The following is a 25,718-nucleotide window of genomic DNA, read 5'->3' as shown; positions in this document are numbered from 1 at the left end:
GATAACCCCATGATCACCAATGTGAAAGAATCTTTCCTTTGTATGACAATCACCAGGTATTTGATTTGGGGTCTGAGGACCTGGTTTTGAATCACAGTTCTTTGAGCGCATTTAAATGACATTGGGAAAGTCATTTAATTTCTCTGGTTCTCAGTTTCCTTATTTATAAAATGAGGGGGTTCCAGCTGCTACTTGGCAATCTACAATTTTTTTCTTAGCTTTGTTAAAAGGGAAATCCTCAGGGCTTAGCTGCCTTGTCCCGTGCTCCAACTTCATCTCTGCAAATTATCTTCCTAATTTTAACTCTATCTTCTTCCTTTTTTTTTATTTCAGGTGAGCCCTTGAAGGGTCCTATCCCTGCCTCACCTTAGTAAGAATCATTGGATCCTAGATTTAGAGCTAGAAAGGGTCTTATAAGTATTCTTTCATTTTACAGATGAAGAAACCGAGACTGATATCAGTTAAAGTACTTCTCCCAAGGTCACAGGGCAGGGATTTGAACCCAAGTTCTCTGACTCCAAATCTAACACACTATCCACTTAACCATTCTGCCTAGCTGTGGAAAATGAAGAATATACTGAGGGAAACTAGCCCAGGTTATTAGAGTGACTTAGAGATTAGTTAAGGAAGGGATGGATAAGGCTGATTACTGTGATTCCTTACTGTTGTTAGTAAGCAAGAGGGAGATTATTAGCCATTTATTGGTGGAAGCTGTATGCTGCGTCAAGGAAGGAGCCAGGGATGATTAAAACAGGACCCAGTCCATATATATTAATAAAAATTTGCAAGTCAAGCTCCAAGATTGGAGTTTCATCCACTTGCACACTTGTAACAATTGAGGCTGATTTGTTTGGAAATTTTGTTTTGTTTCTCCCCCACTCTCCTACCCCTCCTTTACTGTCTTCGGATTCTGGCATTAGCCAGAAGTCTTTCTATTTAGGGAGTCGGAGCAGAGGGCTAGTGATTACGCCTGCTCTTATCGGTGTGAGAGCTGGATTGGAGCTTTTAGCCTGGGGCAAAGCAGAAGCCTGGGATTGGCTTCCAGAAACTCAGCTTTTCCTCTTCCCAAGTTGGATCAAGAGCTTGTGAAGAAGCAACAGGCTGGCTGGGGTGCCCATATGAAAAGGCCCTTCATTGTGTCTCTTCAAAATTCCAGTGTCTGGTACAATTAGTCAAGAATTGGAAAACAAATTGGAGAAAACAAACAGCCCCTGTGCTGGTCCAGGCTGAAGGGATTTTTGGCACAGGCAGAGATAAGTGCAATGGCTTCAGGGACAAAAGGGGAGGATCTGGGAGTGGAAAGGGGACTTGGAGATGGCATTTCTAGCTGAGTTGGGAGAGAGATGTTTGGAGTTTATGAATTGATGAGCTGTCTTTTGCTATTTGGTACTATTCCTCTCCTGACTGGGATTGTGCTACTTTGAAAGGTGTAAGGGTGTCAGAGGGAACACTTCCCCTTTTGCATTACCATGCACTAGAAAATCAAGATTTTTTGAGTTCTGGGGACAGCAAGAAACTGGCAATGTGTGATCTTGGGACATTGCATTCTTCTGAGTACCATTTGGTTAACTAACTTCTTGATTAGGAGTTTTCTGGGCTGGTTTCCTTATATTGGACTCTGCTTGAGAAGAAACCACCGATGGAGCAGGATGTTAAGAATATGTAGGCTGTCTCTGACTTGACAGTGGGACATTTACATTTGACTAGCCCTCCAGAAAAGTTACTTAGAAAAACATCTACCTAATCGATATTCACCTGGCTGCCAGGCTCTGCTTTGCAATTCAGGGTCACAATAAGGCTTGCTCCTACTTGAACTGGATTAATCACCTCCCAGGAACCTGCCTTGGGGTTGTGTTTTGTTTTGTTTGTTCATAGAGTTTTTATTTTCTCCTGACTTTGTTAAGCCTGCATGAGACTCTTTTCACCAAGCTGGTGCCATTTTCAGACATAAGTCAATTGCCTAGAAGAACCGGACTCATTCTTTTGGAACACTGTCCCAGGAAGGCACTTCCTCACTCAGCTCTCTAGGGGAGGAGGCCTTTAGGAAGTGGTGGGTGGAGTTGCTTCTCTGAACTGTGTGTCTTTCAACTCAGCCTAGGGTTCCAGCCCTTTTCTTTTGTAGCTGCAGAGGGGACCAAAGCCAAGAGGTAGAGGTACCTTGTGGATCTCCCTTTCTTCATAGCTGTGCAGGTAGGAAGCAACCAACTGGGGGATCATGTGGCCCAATTATCAAGAGGAGAGAGAGTTCAACGCCCACCTGGTATGCCGAATGTGCTGCATGGGTTAGTATCTGAAGCCTTCCCCTCCCTGGGACCTGAAGGTCAGGCATGACCAGGGCTCTCCTTCGACTCATAGAATCCTGTGGTCTTTGAAACTTTCCAGGCTTTGCAGTCTTTGGTTTCATTAAAATATTGCAGTAGTTTGGACTTCCTGGGGAACTTCTTGTGGGAGGAGATGAGAGTGAAGCATGGTGACTGGGCCAGGCACATGGAGAACATGGGCCTGGGGTGTGTGTGTGTGTGTGTGTGAGAGAGAGAGAGAGAGACACAGAGAGAGAGAGAGAGAGACACACACACACACACACACACAGAGAGAGAGAGAGAGAGAGAGAGAGAGAGAGAGAGAGAGAGAGAGAGAGAGACTGACTTTGGGGCTAGTTTGTGTTCACGTTATTTTGTCTGGCTGTACCAGGAAACCACGGTAACTTACAGTTACGTGATTCTGAGGGCCTGTGGTATATTTTTAGCAGAAGTAGGTTCCTTATGGTTTATGAATTCACCCTTGGGTGGGCAGAAGGAACAGGGAGGAGTCCTGGCCTTGTATACTTTGGATGAACCACTCAGGTTTGTTCTTGGGGTTCATCTCTAATCCTGTTGCACTTGAGTTTCCCAATGGTTATATCTGGAGAAGGAAAAAGTTGGAAAGTTGATCTGGAAACAAAGATCTAATGAAAGATTGGGTGTTAGGGAAGAAATTGTAGATGCTGTAATTTAAATGGTAAAGAACCATAAAATGTTGGAGCCTGCAGGAACCCTCCCTGTTCAGCCTCTTCATTTTTTCTAATGGGGAAACGGCCCAAGGAAGTTAAGGTATATTAGTTGTAGAACCAGAACTAGAATTCCAGTCCATTGTTGTTTCTTGCTGACTGTTGCCTCTTTCAAGGTACAAAGGTACAAGATTGTAGTCCAAATAAGCAAATTGTCACTAGAAATTACATCTTCCTAGGCTTTAGAAAAGCAGAAGTGGTGCTGGATTAATGCCCTGCCTTTTCAGTGTTTTATTCAAATTCTTTATCTTATGAATCATTGAGCTTTCCTTTCTGAGATCTGCTGGAAGGAATCCTCTGTAGCTTTAAAAGGTTGGAAATAAAATTAAATACCTTTCCTCCCTAAATACAGCATAGAGGGGCTGGAAAAGTGAAGTGGCTATTGAGCTCTTAAGGGCAAGGGTCTGGTGCTCCTGGTCCCCCTGCCTGCCTCCCTCTCCCACTGAAGGTTTATTCATGAAAAGTTTTTATGCACTCTTTAAAGCAATCTGGCTCAGTAGCACCTTCCTTTTCCTTCTGCCGATCCCTGCCGAGTCTTAGTCCAAAATTTGTTTGAACTCATTCTCTGCTGCCTAGTGATAAATTTCCCTTTTCTTCTTCTACCTTGTGGTATCTGCATTGCTGGAATGAGTTTCAGGGTCTCTCCCCTCTGCCTTCTTTAGAATGATCCTGAATGTCATCTAGGATTGGGCTGGTAGCAGAAAGCCTGTTGCCTTCGATGAAAGGAGATTTCCATGGTCATCAGCCTGAATGCAGAACAGAGATGTTCTCTGTGAGACTGCAGCTTATAGGGGCTCTTGGCTTAAATCACTCTTCTGGGCCTAGGCTTGGCCCATACTGGGGTTACCTCATTATTTAGTTTTCAATTACAACAACTGAATCCCTATTATCACTTGACATCATCTCTAGCACCCCACTCAAGAATCTCACACACACACACTCTCATTTCTATAAGATCTGTGAATAACTAACTTTTCAAAGGGCATAGATTGCTGAAAGATATCACTTGACCCTCCTCCCACTCCTGATTGAGGTGCCTCTAGATTCATGTTATCTAATCTCCATTGGGCCCTCATTGCTGTAAAACTTTTATCTTTCCTTGATTGACTGTGAACATCTGACTTCCCTTAGTGGCTATTCCAAACCTATTCTAGTCTCCTTAAAAACCTCATTCTCTTCTCTTAGCAGCTTTCCTTGCTTCCCACATTCTTGAGAAAATCAAGGTGTTCATTTGGAGCTTCCTCATCTCTCACATCTCACAGCTCAAAGCTCCCCTACATCTTCACCCAATATTTTCTCCTTTCAAGCCTTCTTCCTGAGCTCAATATCATCCTCTCTATATCCTGCTTTAGGAGATTACCTCATGTATCATATCTTCCCTCTCTCTCATTTTTTAGACCCCTTATACTCAGTTTCTATTTCCAGACCTTTACTTGATTCCACACCCACATTCTGCACTGCCCCCCCCCCCAATACTCTCAAGCTATTGTTTTATATCTACCTTCCCTCTTATCGCCTGGTTTCTAGAATATTCTTTACTCTAATGATGCTTTCCCTTCCTCACCACCTACTCAGTTCTCAGTCCCTTGTAATCTGTCCTCTGACCCCACCACTCAACTGAAACTATTCTCAATTTGCTAATGATCTTTTAAAAAATATTTTTATTGCTTCCGTTGTTATTTTTATAGAACCCATGTAATCATATGATTGTCAAATTATATTAGACATAAATATGGCCTATTTAAAAATTAATATCTTTTGTTTTTGCATGTGTTTTCAAATTTATTCCTGCCCAGTAAGCAAGTCATTGAAACAAAGAAAAAAAGAAAGAGGAAAAAAAACACTTCAGCAAAATCTATGAACACTTCAAGCACATTTGATAGTATATGCAGTATTTCACTCCCACAGTGCTCCATGTCTGCAAAGAAGGAAGTAAAATGCATTCTCTCAACTTCTCCAGGGTCAGACTTCTAGATTATAATTAATTATATAGGATTCACTTCCTTTTGCTGCTGTTTTTGCTCTTTCCATTTACATTGTTGTAGTCATTGTTGTATATCGTTTTCCTAGCTCTGCTTCGCTATGCATAAGTCAATATAAGTCTTCTTGTGCCCCGAATTTTTCATATGCATCATTTCTTATGAGACAGTTAGGTGGTATAGTGGATGGAATGCTAGGACTGGAGTCAGTAAGACCTGAATTTAATACAACTTTAGAAACTTACTAGATATGTGACCCTGGGCAAGTCATTTTATCTGTTTGCCTCAGTTTCCTCAATTGTAAAAGGGGGATAATAATAGCACCCACCTTCTAGAGTTGTTGTGAGAATCAGATAAGATAATATTTGTGAAGTGCTTAGCTCAGTTCTTCCTTCTCTTTCTTGTCTTCCCCATTTATAGTGCAGCAATATTTTACTAAAATCACGTGCCACAATTGGTTTAGACTTTCTGCCATTGATGGGCATCTACTTTGTTTCTAGAGCTTTGCTACCACAAGAAATGCTACTTATAAATATTTTGGTGTACGTGTTTGTCTTTGATCCCCTTGGGATATATACCTAAAAGTGGAGTCTCTGGGTCAAAGAGTAGGGACATTTTAGTAACTTTTTAAAAGCATAATTCCAAATTACTTTCCTGAATAGTTGAAACTGGTAATCACTTCAGTTTTAAATCCAGTGGTCTTTTCTCAGTCCTCATCCTTTTCAACTTTGCTTCAGCTTTTGCTATTGTTGACTGCCCCTTTCTCTTGGGTGCTCTGTCTTCAACATTATTTACTTGTAGTCTCTTGTGATTGATCATTATCAATCTTCTGCACTCCTGGCATAGGTGTCCCCAGGACACCCTCCCAGGTCCTCTTCCTTTCTTTCATCTGCTTCCAGGCGTTCAAGTATCTTCTCTAAGCAGATGACTCCCAGTTCTACATATCCAACCTGAATTTCTCTCCTGAATTGTAATCCTGCATCATCAAACTACCTTCTCTCATTTAGTCATCAGGCACTTTTTATTCTTGCCTTTAAAGAACTTACAGTCTAATGGGGGAAGATCATCCATAAAAGGGAGCTGAAAAGTAGCAGGTGGGGGAAGTATCAGGAAGGGACATAGTGGTACAATTTGGAGAGTTAAAAGCAAAGCTAAGAGAGGAGTTAAGGGTGGCTGTTTCTGCCTTTTTTCAAGGAGTTTCCAGGAGGAACTCACCAATGGGTTTAGGGATGGGTTTATTCCTGCGAGGTGGAGGGGATTGTTCAGGATAAGAAGGCCATAGGCACTGAGGGAAGTTAATGAATGCTTGTTGATTGGCTGACCATATCTTGACAATTCTACCTCTACACAAGTGTTCTTAATCTTTTTTTTTTTTTATATATCATGGACCCTTTTGGCAGTTCGGTGAAGGCTATAGTCCCTTTCTCATAATAAGATTTCAAAAGCATACAACAAAATACATAAGGATTACAAAGGAAACTACTTATCCTGAAATGCAGTTATTAAAATAATTTTCTTATTTCCTTCCTTATGTGGGTTTTCTTCAAGTCCCAACTAAAATCCCGTCTTCTACAAGCCTTCCCTAACTCCTCTGAAATCCAGTGCCGTCCCTCTGTTAATTATTTCCTATTTATCCTCTGTATAGTTTGTACATATTTGCTTGCTTGTTCTCTGCATCATTAGATTCTGAGCTCCTTGAAGGTAGGAACTGTTTTTTGCCTTTCTATCTCTAGCACTTAGCACAGTGTCTGGCAAATAGTAGTTGCTTAAATGCTTACTGACCAGCTTATTGACAGAATATTAAAAACAACTTCAGGACTCCTATACATCCCTGCAGTTTCTTCTAGAACATCTTTTTTGAAATCTGTTTCCTTCATTCTGTCCACATAGGTGCTACCTTAGTTCAGGCTCTCATCATCTTTCTCCTAGACCAGGAGTGGGGAACCTGTGTCCTCAAGGCCACATGTGGCCCTCCAGGTCCTCAAGTGCAGCCCTTCGACTGAATCCAAACTTCACAGAACAAATCACTTTAATAAAAGGATTTGTTCTGTAAAAATTGGACTTGGTCAAAAGACTGCAGTCAAGGATCTAGAAGCCTCAAGGTTGTAGGTTCTCCACCCCGTCCTAGACTGTTTCAGTGGCCTACTAAATGCTGATCTTGCTTCAAAATTTTCCTCTCTACAAAGCATTCTCCCCACAGGTGCCAATAAACTTCCTAAGGAGTAAGACTGATTGCGTTACAATGTTACCTCAAAAACCTTTAATAGCTCCCTATTTTTGGTAGGCTAAAATACAAACAGCCTAACATTTTTAAGGCTGTGCTTAATCTGACTTCTACCTACTTTTCCAGACTTATTTCATACTATTTCCAGCCATACAGGACACTTCATCTTCCTTCTCCATTTATTCATAGAGGCTGTCGCCATGCTTAGAATGCTCTCCATTTTCATTTGCCCTCAGAATCCTTAAGCTTGGGCACCTCAGACCTTGTCACTAAACCTCATCACTTGCATTATCTACCTCACTTTACAAGGAAAGGGGATTGTAAACTATAGAGTGCTATAGAAATGTGTTATTATTATCCCCCTTCTACAAATAACATCTTCAACTTCAGATAACATCATATAATTTCATATTCATATATTCCGAGAGTGAATGTGCTAAAATTGATGGCAATGTGGAGTCATTGAGTTATTGCATTGAGTTCACATGTTTGCATCACAAATGATGGAAATCATATTGAAGATGTTATTTGTTAATATTCCAATTAAATAAAATGTTGTTGAAAATTTCAGTCATTTCACTTCTTGAAAATACACTTTTTTGCCTGTGTGTCCAGACTTTAGGAACACCCTGTATATTTACCCACAAGGTGCTGCCTTGTATCTGTGTAATAGTAGTGTTTGCTTGGGTTTTTTAAAGACTGAGTATCCCTGCCTTGCCTGGGTGCCTGGGTTAGAAGTTCAATGGATACTTAGGAGCCTAATCCTGCAACGGATTGTTATAGGAGATTTAACCTTCTCCAGACTAGGCTGGTTCTCCCTTCTTTAGGGAACCTATGTTGAACACGCCCCGCTTTCCTGGAGGCTCTCTCATTGGTGCTGACCTTGGTGCTTGGCTCACTGTGGTTCAGAATTCCCAAACTCACGAGATTTGCCAAGCTCAGCCCTCCTGGCTGTAGGAAGTGCAGGTGCATGCTATTCTACGTGGTTGTGATAATACAATGGTGACAATAACAGATCTGTGAGGCAGCCTTGTGTAACAGAAAAGAATCCTGGACCTGGAGATGGGGATTTGAGTTCAGACTCCACGCTAGCTTGGCTGCCTTGGACCTTGTCTCTAAACTACCTCACTTTACAAGGAAAGGGGATTGTAAACCATAGAGTGCTATGGATATGTGTTACTATTATCCCCCTTCTACAAATTAGGAAACAGTTTCTGAGTGCAATGACTTATCCACATACACAGGATTAATCCTAGGCCCTCTCATTCCAAGTCTAATGCCTTTTTTACTTTCCCAGCACTCAGTACAGTGCTTGACACAGTAAGTGCTTAGTAAATGCCTTTTCATTGATTAATACACATTTATTTATTTATTTGACAGTTTTCTATAATCAATCTTTCTTGGTCTTGGTTTAGGGGTTGTATGTGAAAGCCTATGTCAGTTTTCTTGGTTAGAAAGTCTCAGCCTCTACCCATGTAAACAGTGTTGCTTTTCTACTGACTTATTGAGATCTTATGCCTGGGAGCTATAATATTCTTTTATTCTGTTATTTACATCCAGAGGGAACTGATGTGGCTGCTAGACAGAATCCTCTAGCTTAGGGGATAGATGTTCTTTATTTTTTTTTTAAATTGTTTCTTTTTTTTTTTTTATTTTTAGTTTACAACACTCGGTTCTACATAATTTTGAGTTCCAGATTTTCTTTCCCCCCTTCCCCCCTCCCTCCCCAAGACAGCATGGAATCCGGTATATCTTCTATGTATAACTTTGCATTGAACTTATTTACACACTAGTCAAGTTGTGAAGAAGAATTATGACCAATGGAATGAATCATGAGAAAGAAGAAATGGGACCAAAAAAACACCCAAAAACAAAAACAAAAGAGAGAGGAAAAAAAAGGGAAAAAAAGGGTGAGCATAAAGTGCACCTCAATCTGCAGTCATACTTCATAGTTCTTTCTCTGGATGTAGATAGCATTCTCCACCATGAGTCCTTTGGAGTTATCTTTGCACCATGTGTTGCTGAGAAGAGCAAAGTCTATCAGGGTTAGTCCTCGCAGAATCCATATATCTGTGGTTGTGTATAATGTTCTCCTGGTTCTGCTTTGCTCATTCAGCATTATATTGTGTAGGTTTTTCCAGGTTGTTATGGAGTCCGTATCATCCCCATTTCTTATAGCACAATAGTATTCGATTACCTTCATATACTACAATTTGTTCAGCCATTCCCCAATTGATGGGCATCTCCTTGATTTCCAGTTCTTAGCTACTACAAAAAGAGCCGCTGTAAATATTTTTGTACATATGGGTCCTTTTCCCACTTGTGTTATCTCTTTGGGATACAACCCTAGAAGTGGTATTGCTGGATCAAAGGGTATGAACATTTTTATAGCCCTTTAGACATAGTTCCAAATTATTCTCCAGAATGGCAGGGTCAGTTCACAACTCCACCAGGAATGTAACAGTGTTCCATTTTTCCCACATCCTGTCCAGCATTCATCTTTTTCCTGTTTTGTCATTTTAACCAATCTGACAGGAGAGATGTGGTACCTAAGAGTTGTTTAGATTTGCATTTCTCTAATCAGTAGTGATTTAGAGCATTTTTTCATATACCTATAGATATTTTTAATTTCTTCCTCTGAAAACTGCCTGTTCATATCCTTTGACCATTTCTCAATTGGGGAATGACTTGTATTCCTATATATTTGGCTCAGTTCCCCGTATATTTTAGAGGTGAGGCCTTTATCAGAGACAGTGGTTGTAAAGATAGATGTTCTTTATAATCTTCTTCCAAAGAACTTATGATTTTATGAAGGTGAAATCAATAGCATTTGTGGTTGCTGGTAGTAATCATATTTATGACCAGACCTCCAGTATTTCTCCCAAAGTTGAACTGGAGTTCTTTGTGTTGGAAGATGACTGGCTGAGACTGTTGTGTTTCTCCAGTGCATTATCTTCACAGAAGGACCTTGAAGAACAGCAGGGGTTCTTACAGATAATGGAATTAGAAGAGAACCTGAGAGTGCCAGTAATATGGTCAGCCTAAAGGAAATCAGGCAGTGGATCTCTACTTTTACCTTTAAATTGTCCTTCAGTTACTATCATGTTAAATCTGAATATACAGAAAAAAAGGGGACAAAAACTGTTATGTAGTGGAGGGGGAAAAAACTGTATAGATCCACAATTTCTCATGTAATTCAATTTTTTTTCTTTGTATATTGGAATGTTTGTTGATTAAAGAATTAAAACAATAATCCTTTAGTTTTGTTTTTAAAGGGAGTTATGTGTTTGGAGGTCAGAAACTTTGTTTAGTCACTGACAGAGTTTGTATTGTTTATGTATTTGGAGAATAGATAGTAGTGGCATTAATGAACATTTGGTGGGTGAATATTGTAGGCCCCTGTAGATCCCATTCCAGCAGAGATCTACAAGGCAGGGGGTCCACTGTTCATACAGAAATCTCCTGAGTTATATGGCAAGGGGAGGTTATCCCCCAGAAAAATCAAGGATGCCTCCGTTTTCCATCTCTGTAAAAGAAAAACAAACAGGTTGTCCTGTGACAATCACAGAGGGGTCTCTCGTATGATGAGGTTGATGCATGCATTGCCAGAGCTAGCTCAGCATTTGTGAGGCTCTGAAAAAAAGTGTGGGAGAAAAGGTATTAGGTTGCCTACCAAAGTGAATGTCTACACAGAACCATTAGAATTGTCTTAGGAAGATTTTTGAAGATTATCTTGCAAGATAAGGTACCAGACACTGAGGTTGTCTCTTGAGCTGAACTGCCAACATTCAAACTGTACTGCAGAGAGTGCAGCTCTAATGGGCTGGCTATGTAGACTGAATGCCAAATGCACATTTACTTAAAAGTCTATTATTTTTACAGAGAATTTGCACAAGGCAAGTGCTCACATGGAGGTCAGAAGTGGTATAAGGACATTCTCAAGGTCTCTCTGAAGAACTTTAGTATTGATTGTGAGACATAGGAGATGCTGGCACAGGACTGATTGGCATGGTGTGCCCTCATCAAAGAAGGTGCTCTGTTCTATGAGCAAAGCAGAATTGCAGTAGCACCAAGGAAACATGAGATGTGCAAATCTAGAGATATCTCTGTCCCAAATGTTCAAATGGATTATTTGTGCCCAACTTAAGGCATAGCCTTCTGAGCTCATATTGGAGTTATCAACCATAGTCAAACATGCTGTACTTTGACCCCAACATTATGATGTCATTGGTCTTCTTCAAGTACAAAGGACAACAGCTTAAAAAATAAAAACAAATATCTGAATAAGTTGTTTCCAGCACAATAATATTGCCCTGTATATATAATGAAGTCTTTTGTTTGTATTATTTCATTTGACCCATGATTAGTAACCTCAGGGCTGTGCCATGTTTGAAGGGACTTTGAATTTAATTATTTGCATTGCACTAAAATGTAGGCACATTCCTACTTTCATGTTCTGTTCTCTTATTTGGCTAGTATTCTACCCTTCTTTATGTAATTATAAAATTAAGAAATACATGTGTATGTGCATATATACATATGCATACACACATACATATATACATACATACATACATGCATAGCACTGTGCTGGATGTGATCTGGGTCAAAAAGGTATAATATTAGGTTCTTACCCTTGAGGAATTTGTTATCTCACAAGGAGATAATATATCAAAAGTTAATCACATGCTACTTAGTATTGTTATTGTCAAAGGAGTAATTATATATAATGAGTGCTGTAAGAATCTATGGAAAGAAAACACTTTTGTAAAGCAGAATGATCAGTGAAGGTAGGGCATTAGGAGACCTGATTTCTAGTTCTAGCTCTGCTACTAGGACTTGCTGTATAACTTTGGGTAGACCAGTTCACTTCTGGGCCCTAGTTTCCTCATCTATAAATGTAGGGGTTGGATATAATTTCTAAGGTCCCTTCCACCTTTAAAATACCATGTTATATTATGGCTTCTTGGAGATCAGACTTAAATTGAGTGTTGAAGGAAGAATGATAATGGCTAGCATTTCTATGTTACTTTAAGGGTTACCAAGTGACTTTGCATAAATTATTAATTTGATCTTCCCTACAACCCTAGAAGACTGGTGCTATTATTATATAGTAAGTGAGGAAACTGATGTTGAAAGAGATTAAGTGATTTGAACAGGATAACAGTGTTTGAAGCAGGATTCAAATTCAGGTCTTTCTAATGCTAAATCCAGCATTTTGCTCATTCTGTACTGCTTCAGATGAAGTTTAGATAGGTGGAAAAGAGAAAGGATATTTTCAAGGGTGATGGGGACTAACACTAGCAAAGACAGGCAACAATGAGTAAGCTGTATTTGGGGAACAGTGAGTGTACTAGCCTGGATGGAACATGGATGATTCTCAGGTTTCATGTTTATTCCCTTTCTTCATCTAGGATTCAAGCTAGGAAGTAATTAAAAAAAAAAACTTTTGAAAGACATACTATAGCCAATTATTGGAAGCCCTTGAACAGGCTAAAAAATCTGAACTTTATCCTGTGAGAAGGTGAGAGCTATTGAAAGTTTTTAAACAGAGAGAGTAACATCATGAAAACTGTTAAGGAGAATTAAACCCTGTGCAGAGTAGGTTGGACCTGTAAGAAAATAGAGTCAAGTCAGCTACTTAGGAGGAAGCTGTTAAAATAATCTAGGAATGATGTGTTTGAGGACTTGGTTAAGGTGTTAGTGGGAATAGAAAGAAGGAACAGACAAAGGAAGATTTGACAGAATTTGGTTGAATATAGATTAAGGAAAAGGACTGACTCAAAGATGACTCCAGTGATTTGATGACTGGAATAATTAGCAAAAAGAGAGAAATTACAAAAAGGAGCTAGTTTGAGGGAAAGGAAGAGATGAATTTTATTTAGGGCTTCCTGAGTGAAGGTGTCCAAATGGAAATGTCCATTAGCTATATGGAACTAAGGGAACTAGACTTTAAGAAGTTAGGGTGTGAGAGAAAGATTTGAGATCGAGAGTTATCTACATAGAAGTATTGTTGAAACTAAGTACATGGATTATTTCTTCGATGGAAAGAGTACATATAGAAAAGGAAAAATAGGCTAAATATTGGAAAAATTGAAAAAGTGGATAGCTGATATGAAGGCATGTAAGTCAATTAGTCAGTAAACATGTATTAAGCACATTCCGTGTGCCAGGCATTGTGCTTGGTCAGTGGAGTGGAGATAGAGAAGGAACTATGAAATAAGGTCATGTTTATAGCATAGATGTTCAAATTGCTGAGGATTATGGCAAAGGATGAAATGGGAAAGAAAAATGTGAGCCAGGTCCTGAGATATTTGTGTCTTGAGGGGTGGCGGGTAACCAGTGATGATGCTTTGGAGAGAATAGGATTGGTGAATGTCAAGGACTTTAAATGAAGTTAGATGGACAAAGTGTATGGAATGAATTGTGTATGGGAAAGAAGTAATTTACATGTTCTTCTCTCTCATTGAGCCTGAGGAAATGGAAGAAGGCTACTTTTTCACAGTAGAGGTGCAGTGGAGAACATGATGCCCCTTGTCAACTCTTAGCCTTATAGACTTTGAAGGCTATAAGGTACACATAGTGGAGGTGGGCACAGTGTCAAGTTTTAACAGAAGGGAGAGATCTGATGGGAGTGAAGGTGGATTGATATGAAAGTGTGGTATATAGGCCCTTAGAATGTAAGCTCCTTGGGGGCAAAATCTGGACCATAACTATTTTTGTATCCCCAGAATCTGGCAAGTTCCTTGCTATGCTAAGCTATTAACAAATGTGTGTTTAATTGAATTTAATTAAGAGAAAGGAAGAGAAGTTTGCCAATGAGAACTGAGATGAGGGAAGTGGTGAGGTATGGAAAAGAGAGGACACATGTTGTGGGGAGATAGAGCGCTGAGTAAATAGGTAGAGTTCAGCCCTGGCATTCTGAATGGAGTAGTGGTGTGTGATGCTAGAATATTATCTAGCAATGGTGCTTTGCACATAGATGATTTAATAAATATTTGTTGAATACTATTTTGAATGGCCTATAGATGTGACTTTCTGGTGCCTGTCAGCGAGATGACCATCATTTGGTATGTCTAATCCTTACTGATCTTAGCAGAGGTTCTTTTCTGGTGATAAGGGTTGAAGATGTTCTTAGGCTCATTATCCCTTAGGTACAGGGTGGGACAACTTCCTCAAAGCAGGGAAGGAAAATTTCCATGATGCTAGATTACTAAATAGTTTTTGAAGCTCTGGTTCTTGCCGACTTCTGACGGGGAGAGAGAGAGTACAGATTGTCCCTCAGGCTACCAGGCTCATGTCCCCTTGTTTTGGCAGAATCCAACCCTACCAAGGTTTCTGAGAAAATTGAGGCATGGACTAATACAGGTATGTTAGATTTTTACCTGGATAATACTAACCAAGAGTCATCTTTGTGTTTTCTTAACAGATGAACGGGACCGTGTACAAAAGAAAACATTCACCAAATGGGTCAATAAGCATTTGATGAAGGTAAAGTTCTCTCATATATGAGCATTGTTTCTATGGCAGCTATATAATCCATTTGAACTCTTCTCTTGTTTCAACCCTGGTGGTCTGATTGAAGTGTTCCAAATAGAGTATTTGGATAATTCACTATTTATTGTGTTACTGCAGTAATCATAACAATAGCACCATACTTTTGGGTAGTGCTTCATAAATTATACAGTGTACCCATACCTGTTTGCTCCTTACTGTACTACAGTGAAATAGGAAGAAAGGGCATTATTATTACATTCATCCTACAAATGAAGAAACTGAGGCTCATTGAATTTAAGTGAAGTCACATGACTAGTAAAGCCCTTCAGAAGCCTGATCTCTCCGGACATCTTGGTCTGGTGCTTCTGTCTACATCAAGCTACCATTGGTACTATGTCTAGCATTGTAGTGGGAAGGTGGAGGGTAGGGGTAGAAAGTAAAATTTGGGTATTTTTTCCAAAGTCAAAGTAGAATTAGAATAATGTAGATAAGATGACAAGAATGGCTGTGAGAAATTGGGCCAGTCCTTTCCGTTCTAAGGGCTTCAGGTTCCTGTTATATAAAATGAAGGGGTTAAACTAGAAGACCTCTATGATTTTTTTCTAGTTTAAACATCCATGATATTTCTACTGTCTCTCTTCAATCAATTTCCTCATGCTGATAATTGCACTTATTATTATTTTCCAGAGGTGGAATGGAGATCTCCAAAATGGCAGTGATGTCTGAGATTTTTAAAGTACTTTGCCCCAAGAATCTTAAAGTAATTTACAAAGTATTTTAAATATAATTTTCTCTTTTTGTTAGTATGATCCCTGTGACATCTCTGTGAAGTAAGAATAGGGCTGGGAGTTTTATATCTGGGCAAATCAAGGTACAAGGGACCTACTTAAGGTAATACTCCTGGCAAGCCAGAATTTTAAATCAGAGACTTTGAGCTATAGGTTTGATCCTGAGTCAGCCAGACCAGCTACGTCCTATGAGCTTGGTATACTGTCTTGGTCTTCTAGGAGAACTTAAGATACCCTACCTTATTTCAGGCCTGCTCCCTAAGTCTTTCATAGTTGAACATAAATACCGTGGTTCACTGCTGCTAAGCTGTAGCTGGTGCTGCCTGGTGGATCTAAGCTTTGATATTGTGTGGTAACAGGAGTCTGTAGGAGAGAGGCGCCAGGGGAATACACCATAGCATTGTTAGAAATGGGAGATCAGCCAAGTTTTTGCTTAAGTCTTTACTAATTTCTCTTTTCTTCATCCTTCTAGTCCTGATTCAAGTAGCCATTTTCCACTGGGAGACCTTTCAGTGATACTAGATCATAGATTTAGAGACAGCAGAAGGAACCTTAGAGATCATTTAATCCAAACACTTCATCTTAAAAATGAGGAAACTGAGGCCTAGAGAGGTTAAGGGGCTTGGACACAAATGACAGAGATAGGAGCTGAGCCCAGGTATTCCAACTGCATATCCAGTGTCCTTTCCACTAAACCATGTTTCCTCTTTTCAGAATGGGATCCAATAATAATAACAACAACAATAATAATAGCTAGCATTTATATAGAGTTTTAAGGTTTGTAAAGTGCTTTAAAAATATTATCTCACGTTATCCTCACTACATTTATCCTTACTACAACCCTAAGAGGTAATCAGTATTATTAACCCCTAGGTCAGAAGGCAGTTAGTTGGCACAGTGGATAGAGTGCTGGGCCTGGAGTGAGGAAGACTCATCTTCTTGAGTTCAAATCTGGCCTCAGACACTTCCTAGCTGTGTGACCCAGGGCCGGTCACTTCACCCTGTTTGCCTCAGTTTCCTCATCTGTAAAATAAGCTGGAGAAGGAAATGGCAAACCACTCCAGCATCTCTGCCAAGAAAACCCCAAATGGGGTCATGAAGAGTCGGACAGACTGAAAAACCACTCAACCACAACAGATGAGGAAACTAAATTACCAATTGAGTGACTTGCCCAGTGTCACAAAGCTACTAAGTGTCTGAGGCCAGAACTGAAGTCGCTGATTCCAGGGCAGTGCTTTATCTATTGTACCATCTAGCTTCATTCTGCAGCAAAGTATCTCTGGGATTATTTCTTCCTTGGTGTACTGTTTGACATTAGAAATTGCCTCTATTATTTTTTTTTATGTACTTAAAAAAATTTCCAGTTACATGTAAAATATTTTTTAACATTTTTTTTTAAATTTTGAGTTCCATATTCTCTTTCTCCCTTCCCCTCCCTGCTCCTTGGAAGCCAAGCAATTTGATATAGGCTATAAATGTGCAAGTCAAATAAATACTTGTCATGTTGCATATTAGTCATGTTGCAAAAGAAAATGCAGACCAAAAAACCCCCTCCAAAATAATAAAGAAAGTAAAACAAATGTGCTTCAATCTGTATTCAGACTCCATCAGTTCTTTCTCTGGAGGTGGACAGCATTTTTTATCCTAAGTCCTTTGGAATTGTCTTAGATCATTGGATTGCTGAGAATAGCTAAGTCATTCACAGTTGATCATCACACAAATAGTGTTCTCCTGGTTCTGCTCACATCATTTCACCTATAGGTCTTTCCAGGTGTGTGCAACAGCACAATAAAGAGTTTGGAGTCTGAGCTCGAAATCAGAAAAGGCATTTATTATTCTCTCTCATGAGAAAGGACCCCACCCAAGCAGTAGAGGTTGAGGGCACTTTAATTATATTTTACATTTATTCGGTCTGAATAAATGGGTACATCCCCTGAACAGAGTACAGAAGAGTACAAAGGACTCAGATGGACACCAGTCCTTTTATTGACTTCCCCTTTGAATCTCCCTACAGGTTCTCCATTGGCCAGACACAACCCCCTGACTGCCTAAGTCATGCCCTCCTCCGATGGCTTGTTTAAGTATACATACAAACCTCTAAGTTTTCACCTGAGAGCTTTGATTAGAACTAGTTCTAACCAGTCACCTGACTTACATTCTGCTAAAGCTGGGCGGGAGGGGGGATACTTTCTGTGGAAACAAAACTGCTCTCCCTCCCCACCCCCGTTTCTTACATAGGTTTTTCTGAAAGTATCCTGTTTGTTATTTCTTAAAGCGTTGTAGTATTCTGTCACAATCACATACTTCAATTGATAGACATCCTGTGACTTTCCAATTTTTTCACCACAAAAAGAGCTGCTATAAATATTTTTGTACATATAAGTTCTTTTCCTTTTTTTTTTTAAATCTCTTTAGGATAATGGTATTGTTGGATCAAAGGAGGATGAACAATTTTATAGACTATTGAGCATAGTTCACTTCGCTCTTCAGAATGACTGAGTCAGTTCGCAACTCCAACAGTGCATTAGTGTCCCAATTTTACCACATCCCCTCCAAGATTTATCATTTTTGTTTTCTGTTGTATTAGCCAATCTGATAGATATGAAGTGGAACCTCAGAGTTGTTTTAATTTGCATTGCATGAGAATTAGGATTCAGGATTTGAGATGTACAGACTCCATTGTCCCACTTTCTACAGTAAACCTGCTTAAGTACATTGCTGCAGTAGCAAGAGGAATCCAGTTTTGAGTTTCTTCATGCAATTGAGGCATATCAATTTTGGAAAACAATTTATTCCAGAGAGTAGCCAAATTACTGTGTACTAGGTGCTGGAGATAAGACAGAATACAAACTGTTGTTCAGTCATTTTCGTCATGTCTGACTCTGTGAATCCATTTGGGATTTTCTTGGCATAGAGACTGGAGTGGTTTGCTGTTTCCTTCTCCATCTCATTTTATAGGAACCTGAAGTCCACAGGGTGAAGGGACTTGCCCGGGGTCACACAAGTAGTTAAGCGTCTGAGGCCAGATTTGAATTCAGCAAGATGAGTCTTTCTGACTCCAGACCTGAGGCTCTGGGCTGTGTGGTGCTATCTATCTACCTAGCTTATCTTCTACTAGAGGATTCAACAGATAAGTGAATATAAAGGATATTCAAAGTACTTTTGGGAAGGAAATTATTAACAACTGGGAGAAAATGAAAGGCCTGGGATTGGAAATGTGGAGCCTGAGCTGAGCCTTGAAGAGAGCAAGGGATTTCAGGAGGTAGAAGTGAGGAAGGACAACATTCCAGACATGAGGGAACTGAAAGTGGTAATTTTTAAAAGTGGCACATGAGGATCTCCTGTGTGCAGAACAGGTAGCCCAGTTTGGCCCAAAAATAGAATACATGAAGGGAAGTCATGTGGAATGAGTCTGGAAAGGTAGGCTAGATTCTGATTGTGACAGGCTTAAAGGGCACACAGGAGTTTGTGTTTTATTCTAGAGGCATGAGCAAAGTTTTTTGAGCTGGCTGTGAATTGCACTTTATGATTGATTCTTGGTTTGCCAGCTATGTAAAGGATAGATTGGAGAGGAGAGAGAGTAAAAGCAAGGGGACCAATGAGGAGCCTGTTGCAGTAATCCAATCTAGTAGTGGTTATGTGTATGAAGAGAAGGGGAATTGATATGAGCAATAGTGTGGAAATAGGATTGACAAGACCCTGCAATCGATTGAGTATGAAATGTGAAGGGGAGTGAAGAAAGAGTGAAGAATGGCTCTGAGGTGGCAAACTTTGGAGAACCAAAGCATGTTGATAACCTTTGCAGAATTAAGAGAAACTAGGAGAAAAGGTAGATTTAACAAGAGTTATAATGAATTGTGTTTCTGGACTTGTTAAAATAGTCTTTGCTAGCATTTATATAGTGCTTTAAAGTTCACAAAACGCTTTTCTTATGTAATCTCACTTTATCCTCACAACAACCCGGATTTGTATTGGGTTAAAACCTGCCTCCTTAAAACTCACACATGTTATCCCTTGTTCTGTCACTTTGATTTATATTAACCGTAAATCTGCCCTGTCTTCCCCATAGGAGGCAAAGTTTCTTATATTTTAAGGCAATGATTATTTTTTATATAAATTTAAATTTTTTTATTAATATCTTTTGTTTTTATATCACCCTCATTTCTAAATATATCTTTCCTCCTTCCCTTCCCCAGTAAGGCAGAAGATGGTGAGTGATTCTTTTCCTTTCTGAATAATCTCTTATTCAAGCCAACCATTCCCAGTTTCCCTAACTGCTCCTTATAGGACCTCCTTTCCAGATTTCTCAGCATTCTGGTTCTAATACCTTTGGACACTTTCTAGTTTGTTATTGCCTGTTTTAAAGTGTGGTGTCCAAGGCTAGACGTACTTTAGTAGCAATACCTCAGTGTTAACTAATGTAAACTTGTGTTCACTTAAAACTACCAAGTCTTATTTTATTTAAATTGTAGTTAAGCCAGTTCTTATGTTTAAATCATTGATATTTGAATCCAAATATGGGGTTTTTCCTTAATCCTCAATAAATTGGATTGTTGTTGTATTAGGGAGGCAGTATGAGTAGGAGGTCAAAGTTCTGCCTTGGACTCAGGAAGATCTGGATTCAGATCCTGTCTCTAACACATAGTAGTTATGTAACTACAGGCAAATCAAGTAGCCTCTTAGAATTCTGAGGAAGTTCTCAAAAACTGTAAGTTGCAGAAGAGTCCCCCCCATCTTCTTTGGTGAAGTAGTTTCTGTACCAAGTGTTCTCTGTTGAAATCACAGAATTTTAAAAATGAAAAGGGATCTCAGTAGCAAATTAATCAACAAACGTGTATCAAAGACGTATATGCCAGGCACTGTGCTAAGTGTTGAGGATGCAAAGAAAGACAAAACCAGTCCTTGTCCCCAAGGAGTGTACGTACTAATGGGGGAGGCAACCTATAAATACAAGATGGATGCAGAGTAGAAGGAAGGTAGAGTCTGAGGCTAAAATGCCTGGGGGAGTGCCCTCTACATACAGAAGTGATTCCGTTCTATCCGATCTTCTCCATCAGATTATTGCCTCTATCATCCACCTCTCTGTGATCTTCAATCTGACTCTTTCTACCAGCTGTTTCTCTTATGTTTACAAATATGTCTATATCTTCTCCATCCTGAAGAAATCCTGATTTATTACCATCCCTGGTAACTGTCATCCTATATCTCTCCTCTCTTTGAAGGCTAACTTTCTTGAGAAAGCCATCTACATTTGGTACCTCTACTTCCTGTCTTCTCACTCTCTTCTAAATTCTCTGCATTGTGGCTTCCATCCTTATCATTCAAATGAAACTACTCACTCCAAAGTTAGATATCCCTTGATTGTAACACCTAGTGGCCCTTTCTCAGTCCTCATTCTTCTTGACCTCTGCAGTTCTTTGACACTGTCAACAGTAATACTCTTTTGGATACTCTGTCTACTCTAGGTTTTCATGACACTATTCTCTATTGGTTTACCCTTCTACCTGTTTGAATGCTACTTTTTCACTCTCCTTTGCTAGACTTTCTTCAGGTCACACTCACTAAGCCCCAGAGTTCCCTAAGGGTCTGTCCTGGGCCCTCTTCCCTTATCCATTCATACTATTTCATTTGGTAATCTCATCACCTCTCTTGGTTTCAGATCTGTTTATCCATCTCCAACTGCTCTCCTGAGCTCCAGCCTCAAGGACCAACTAACTGCCTTTCAGATGTTTCAAACTAGAGGACCTACAGATTAGTGGTGTCACACTCAAAATAGAAGTATATACCTGCAGGTCACATATTGACTTTGAAAATGACAAATTAACATTATCTCTCTAGTTTGTGTTTTCATTAATTTTGTTCAACTTTTCCCAATTACATTTTAATCTGGTTGGTTTTTCAGCTGAATTTGGTATCTTTGCTGTGCATCACTCAAACTGAACAAGTCCAAAACATAACTTATTGTCTTTTCTCCAAAGTCTTCCTCTCTGTCTACTCACACTCATCTTCCTGGTTGTCCACATTTGAACACATTCTAGTTTCTACATGACCCCTTTTAAAATAAGCTTAGAATTGAACATCATGTTCTGGATGTGGTCTGACTAGGTTAGGGTACTATGGGACTTATTCCTCATAATATTGACAGTATACTTGTTAGGAGGCAATTCATCTCAGTTCCTTTTTTTTTTTTTTTTGCAGGGGGGAAGGCAGGGCAATTAGGGTTAAGTGACTTGCCCAAGGTCACACACCTAGTAAGTGTGTCAAGTGTCTGAGCTCGGATTTGAGCTCAGGTACTCCTGACTCCAGGGCCAGTGCTCTGCGCACTGCGCCTCCTAGCTGCCCCTTGATCTCAGTTCTAATCTTTGGTTGGACCAGTCACTTAACCTCTCTAGGCTTCAGGTTTCTTATTATCTTACCAAATCAATTATCTGTTTGCCAGTATATGAATATATTATCAAATGAGATAATATTTGTAAAGCACTTAGCACAGTGCCTGGCATATAGTAGACACTATACAAATGCCTATTCCCTTCCCCTTTCCCTTTATCTATAAAATGAGGCATTGGACTAAATGAACTCTTTAAGATCCCTCTGGTTCTAAATCCTGCAGTCCTGTGATAAACTCTGGTTCTTTTAAAACCCACCTAGTTTTTTTCACACAAGTTGTTACCAAGCTAAGTCTTTCCCATGATACTTGTTTTTATCATTATTATTATTATAAACCTAAATGTAAGACTTCGTACATATCCCCACTAAATTTCATCTGGCTGATTTTGTACTAATGTCTGAGCCTGCTGTGGTTGTTCTGGTTTTGTATCCTGCTTTGTTGCATTAACAGCTTAAAGTGAAACAGAAACTTTACTCTTTTCAGAACACTATAAGGACTACATTTATTGTGAGTTTCCTTCCCTGTGCCATGAACTAATATTTATTGGCTAATAAAATTCATCATCCTTTGGTTATTTGAGCAAAAATTAATCTGATTTACAAAGTAGAATGCCACCAAATTGTCAACGAAGTAGCAACAGTGACTAGGATGGATGGTATGTGTAGCATTAGTGTGTGTTCATAAAGTTAAGCCTAGAAAGCATTTTGAGCTCCACAGGAGAACACTATTTAAATACCAACGTTGAAATGTAAACATACATTACATTTTAGGTCACTGGTTAAGAGAATTAAATCAGTCAGAATAGGTATTTTTTATATTATCACAAGTGACATTAAAGTAATAACTTTTTCTTTGTGGCCCAGAGGTGCTGCCTGAACTCTAAATACTTTGGACCACCTGCAATGCCCGTTCTGAAAGCTGACACTATGCTCTAAACCAGTGGCTTCTTCTGTTTCACAGGCCAACTGAGAAATACTTTGCTTACTTCCCTCATCTCAGAGCCACTGTCTCTCACAGAACAAAGCTAGCGTGTAAGAGAGACAGCCCTGAAGCTGTCAGGAGACTTTAATTCTAGTTTAATTCTGGTAAATATATGTAGCATAAGGGGGTTAATTAGATGGTCTTTCAAGTCCCTGTCACCCCTAACATTCTGTGACTTTGATTGTAGCTTGGTCTGTGGTTTTAACCTTCCATTCCAGCTTTGTGTCATCTACATATCTGATAAGCTATGTCTTCTGCATAACAATGTTGAAAAGAACTGGGCCAAAGACAGCCTTATTGCAACCCCCAGGTTAATCAGCATTAATCATTGTCCTTTGATGGTAGTTTGTTTAACTGGCTGATATGATACTGTTCAGCTGTTGTCACTATCTTATTCATAAAGATATCAAGAGAGACTTTGTCTAGGGCTTGCAGAAGTCAAGATGACACTGCGTCAGTGCCATTTCTCTGATATACCAGTAACTTATCAACCTCATAACTTATCAAAAAAAGAAATGAGGTTAGTTTGATATGATGTATTCTTGGTGAAACCATGCTGACTCCTAACCATCATGGAATTCTCTTTTAATTACTCACAAACTATTCTAGATTTCCCCCACCCTCTGTTCTTGTAAGGCCAACATAGTCCATGACATTGCATTTCTCTCCTAAAAAGGAATGTTAATAATAGTTAACAAGTATTTATAATGTACTTTCTATGTGTCAGAGAATGTGCTAAGTAGTAGGGAATCAAAAAAAGGGTAGAGATAGTCCCTGTCCTCAATGAGTTTACATTTTCATCTAACAAATTTATACATTCTAATGGGAGAGACAACATATAAATAACTAGGAACATATAAGATTTACAGACCAAGTAGAAGGTAGTCTAAAAGGGGGAAGGTATTAGGAGCTGAGCATACTGAGAAATGCCTCCGGCAGAAGTTAGGATTCAGGCTGATTCTTGAAAGAAGCTAGGGATTCTGACACTTGTATGTGAGTAAAGGAAGCATTTCAGGCACAGCACACAGCCAGTGCAAAGACACAGGGATGGGGGATGGAGTGCCACGTGCAAAGGACAGCAAATTGGCCAGTGTCACTGTATTGTAGAGTATGTGGAAGGGAATAAGGTGTAAGAAGACTAGAAAAGTAGGAAGGGACTGAATTGTGAAAAGCTTTCAGTGCCAAACTGACCATTTTATATTTGATTCTGGAGGTAATAGGGAACCACTGGTGTCTGTTGATTGGTCTGAGTAGAGAATGGATTGGAATAGAGAGAGACTTGAGAAGGGAGACCAACCAGAAAGCTGTTTCAATAGTCCAGGTGAGAGGTGATAAGGACTTGGACCAAGGTGGTAACTGTGTGATCTAGGAGCTTTGACTGTTGAACAGATTTTGTTTCATCCTAGAGGTAATAGGGAGCCACTGGAGTTTAGTGAACAGGGATTAATGTAGATTTTGCTTTAGAAAAATCGACTGGAAATGGAGCGGAGAGAGGCTTGAGGTAGAGAGACCAACCAGAAGGCTATTATAATAGTCCAGGCAAGAGGAAATTAGGGCCTCAACTAGGGTTGTAGCCGTATGAGTGGAGAGAAGGGCTCATATATGAGAGATGTTGTCAAGGTAGAAATGACTAGATTTAGTAAAAGATCGAATAAATGGAATGATTAAGAGTGAGAAATTGTGAGGATGACACTAAAGTTACAGGGGCAGGAAAGTGGGGGCACCCTTGACAGTAGTTAGAAAGTTGGGAAGAGGGGAGGGTTTTGGAGGAAAGACAATGAGTTCCATTTTGGACATGTTCATTTTGAGATGCATATAGGCTATCAAAGATTTTCAAAAGGCAGGCTGCAAGACCGTAGCGGATATTAAGATCTGGGAATCATCTGCTTTGGAGATAATAATTGAATCTGTGGAAAGTGATAAGATCACCAAGTGAGATATTATTTTGGAAAATGCTTATAAGGGCCTAACTTTAAGTGACTCCCACACTTAGTGAATGTAACCTAGATGAAGGACTAGCAAAAAAGACTTGAATAGGAATGTTCAGACAGATTGGAGAATAACCAGGAAAGAATAATGAAAATTTTGAGAGTAGAGAAGCTGAAGGTATCTATTGTAGATGGTCTTCTCAAGGAGTTTAGCCACAGAGGAAAGAGGATGTAAAAGATAAATAGCTGGTGGGTATGGTAGATAGAATCAAGTAAAGGTTTTTTAAGCATATGTGGGAGGCAGCAGAGAAGGAGCCAGATTATAGGGAGAGATTGAAGATTTGTTAGTGGGGGATAGCTGCTGGAAAAGTCAGGAATAGGATCTGACCAAAGCTGTATATAGAGGGGTTGGTTTCTCCAAATAGAAGAGCCATATGCTCATCAGAGATAGGAATGGTGAAGGAGATAGTGGAAGAAGTTTTCTGAATGATTAGAGAAGAAGAGAAAGGGAGAAGGTCTTGCCAAGTAGCTTCATTTTTTTTTTTTTTGTTAAGAGACAATTAAGGGTATAGAATGGAAGTGTCATGAGAGGCTTAAGGAGAGATGAGAAAGTTTGTAATAGCCATTGCAGAGAGTAGGATGGTGAATTGATGAGGGTGGAATAGAACATTTGCTTTCCTGCAATGACAGACTAGGCCAGTTAATATTAGATAACATAAATTTGTAGTTGACTGAATCATCATGGTTTTCTGATTTTTCTCCACTTCAATTCAGCACCAATTAAATGGGAGCAAAGGAGGTAGATTCTGAGAATTATTCAGGGTTGGTGTTTGGCAAGCTATAATTGACCATAGGACAATGGAACAAGGGATTCTTATGTTAACAGA

The 25,718-nt window shown here is 39.5% G+C and overlaps 1 protein-coding gene across 1 annotated transcript in view; it reads left to right on the top strand.

Annotated features, from left to right (window-relative positions):
* Positions 1-25,718, top strand: part of MACF1 (microtubule actin crosslinking factor 1) — a 312,647-nt gene that overhangs the window by 50,003 nt on the left and 236,926 nt on the right. The window contains exon 2 of the mRNA XM_036746382.1: positions 14,679-14,740. Within this exon, the coding sequence (XP_036602277.1) occupies positions 14,679-14,740 (62 nt within the window). The remainder of the gene's footprint in view (positions 1-14,678; positions 14,741-25,718) is intronic.

The sequence above is a fragment of the Trichosurus vulpecula genome, chromosome 2, assembly GCF_011100635.1.
Source record: "Trichosurus vulpecula isolate mTriVul1 chromosome 2, mTriVul1.pri, whole genome shotgun sequence".
Classification (NCBI taxonomy): Eukaryota; Metazoa; Chordata; class Mammalia; order Diprotodontia; family Phalangeridae; genus Trichosurus; species Trichosurus vulpecula.
The sequence above is the reverse complement of the archived record's forward strand: the minus strand, read 5'-3'. Positions and strand labels throughout refer to the sequence as shown.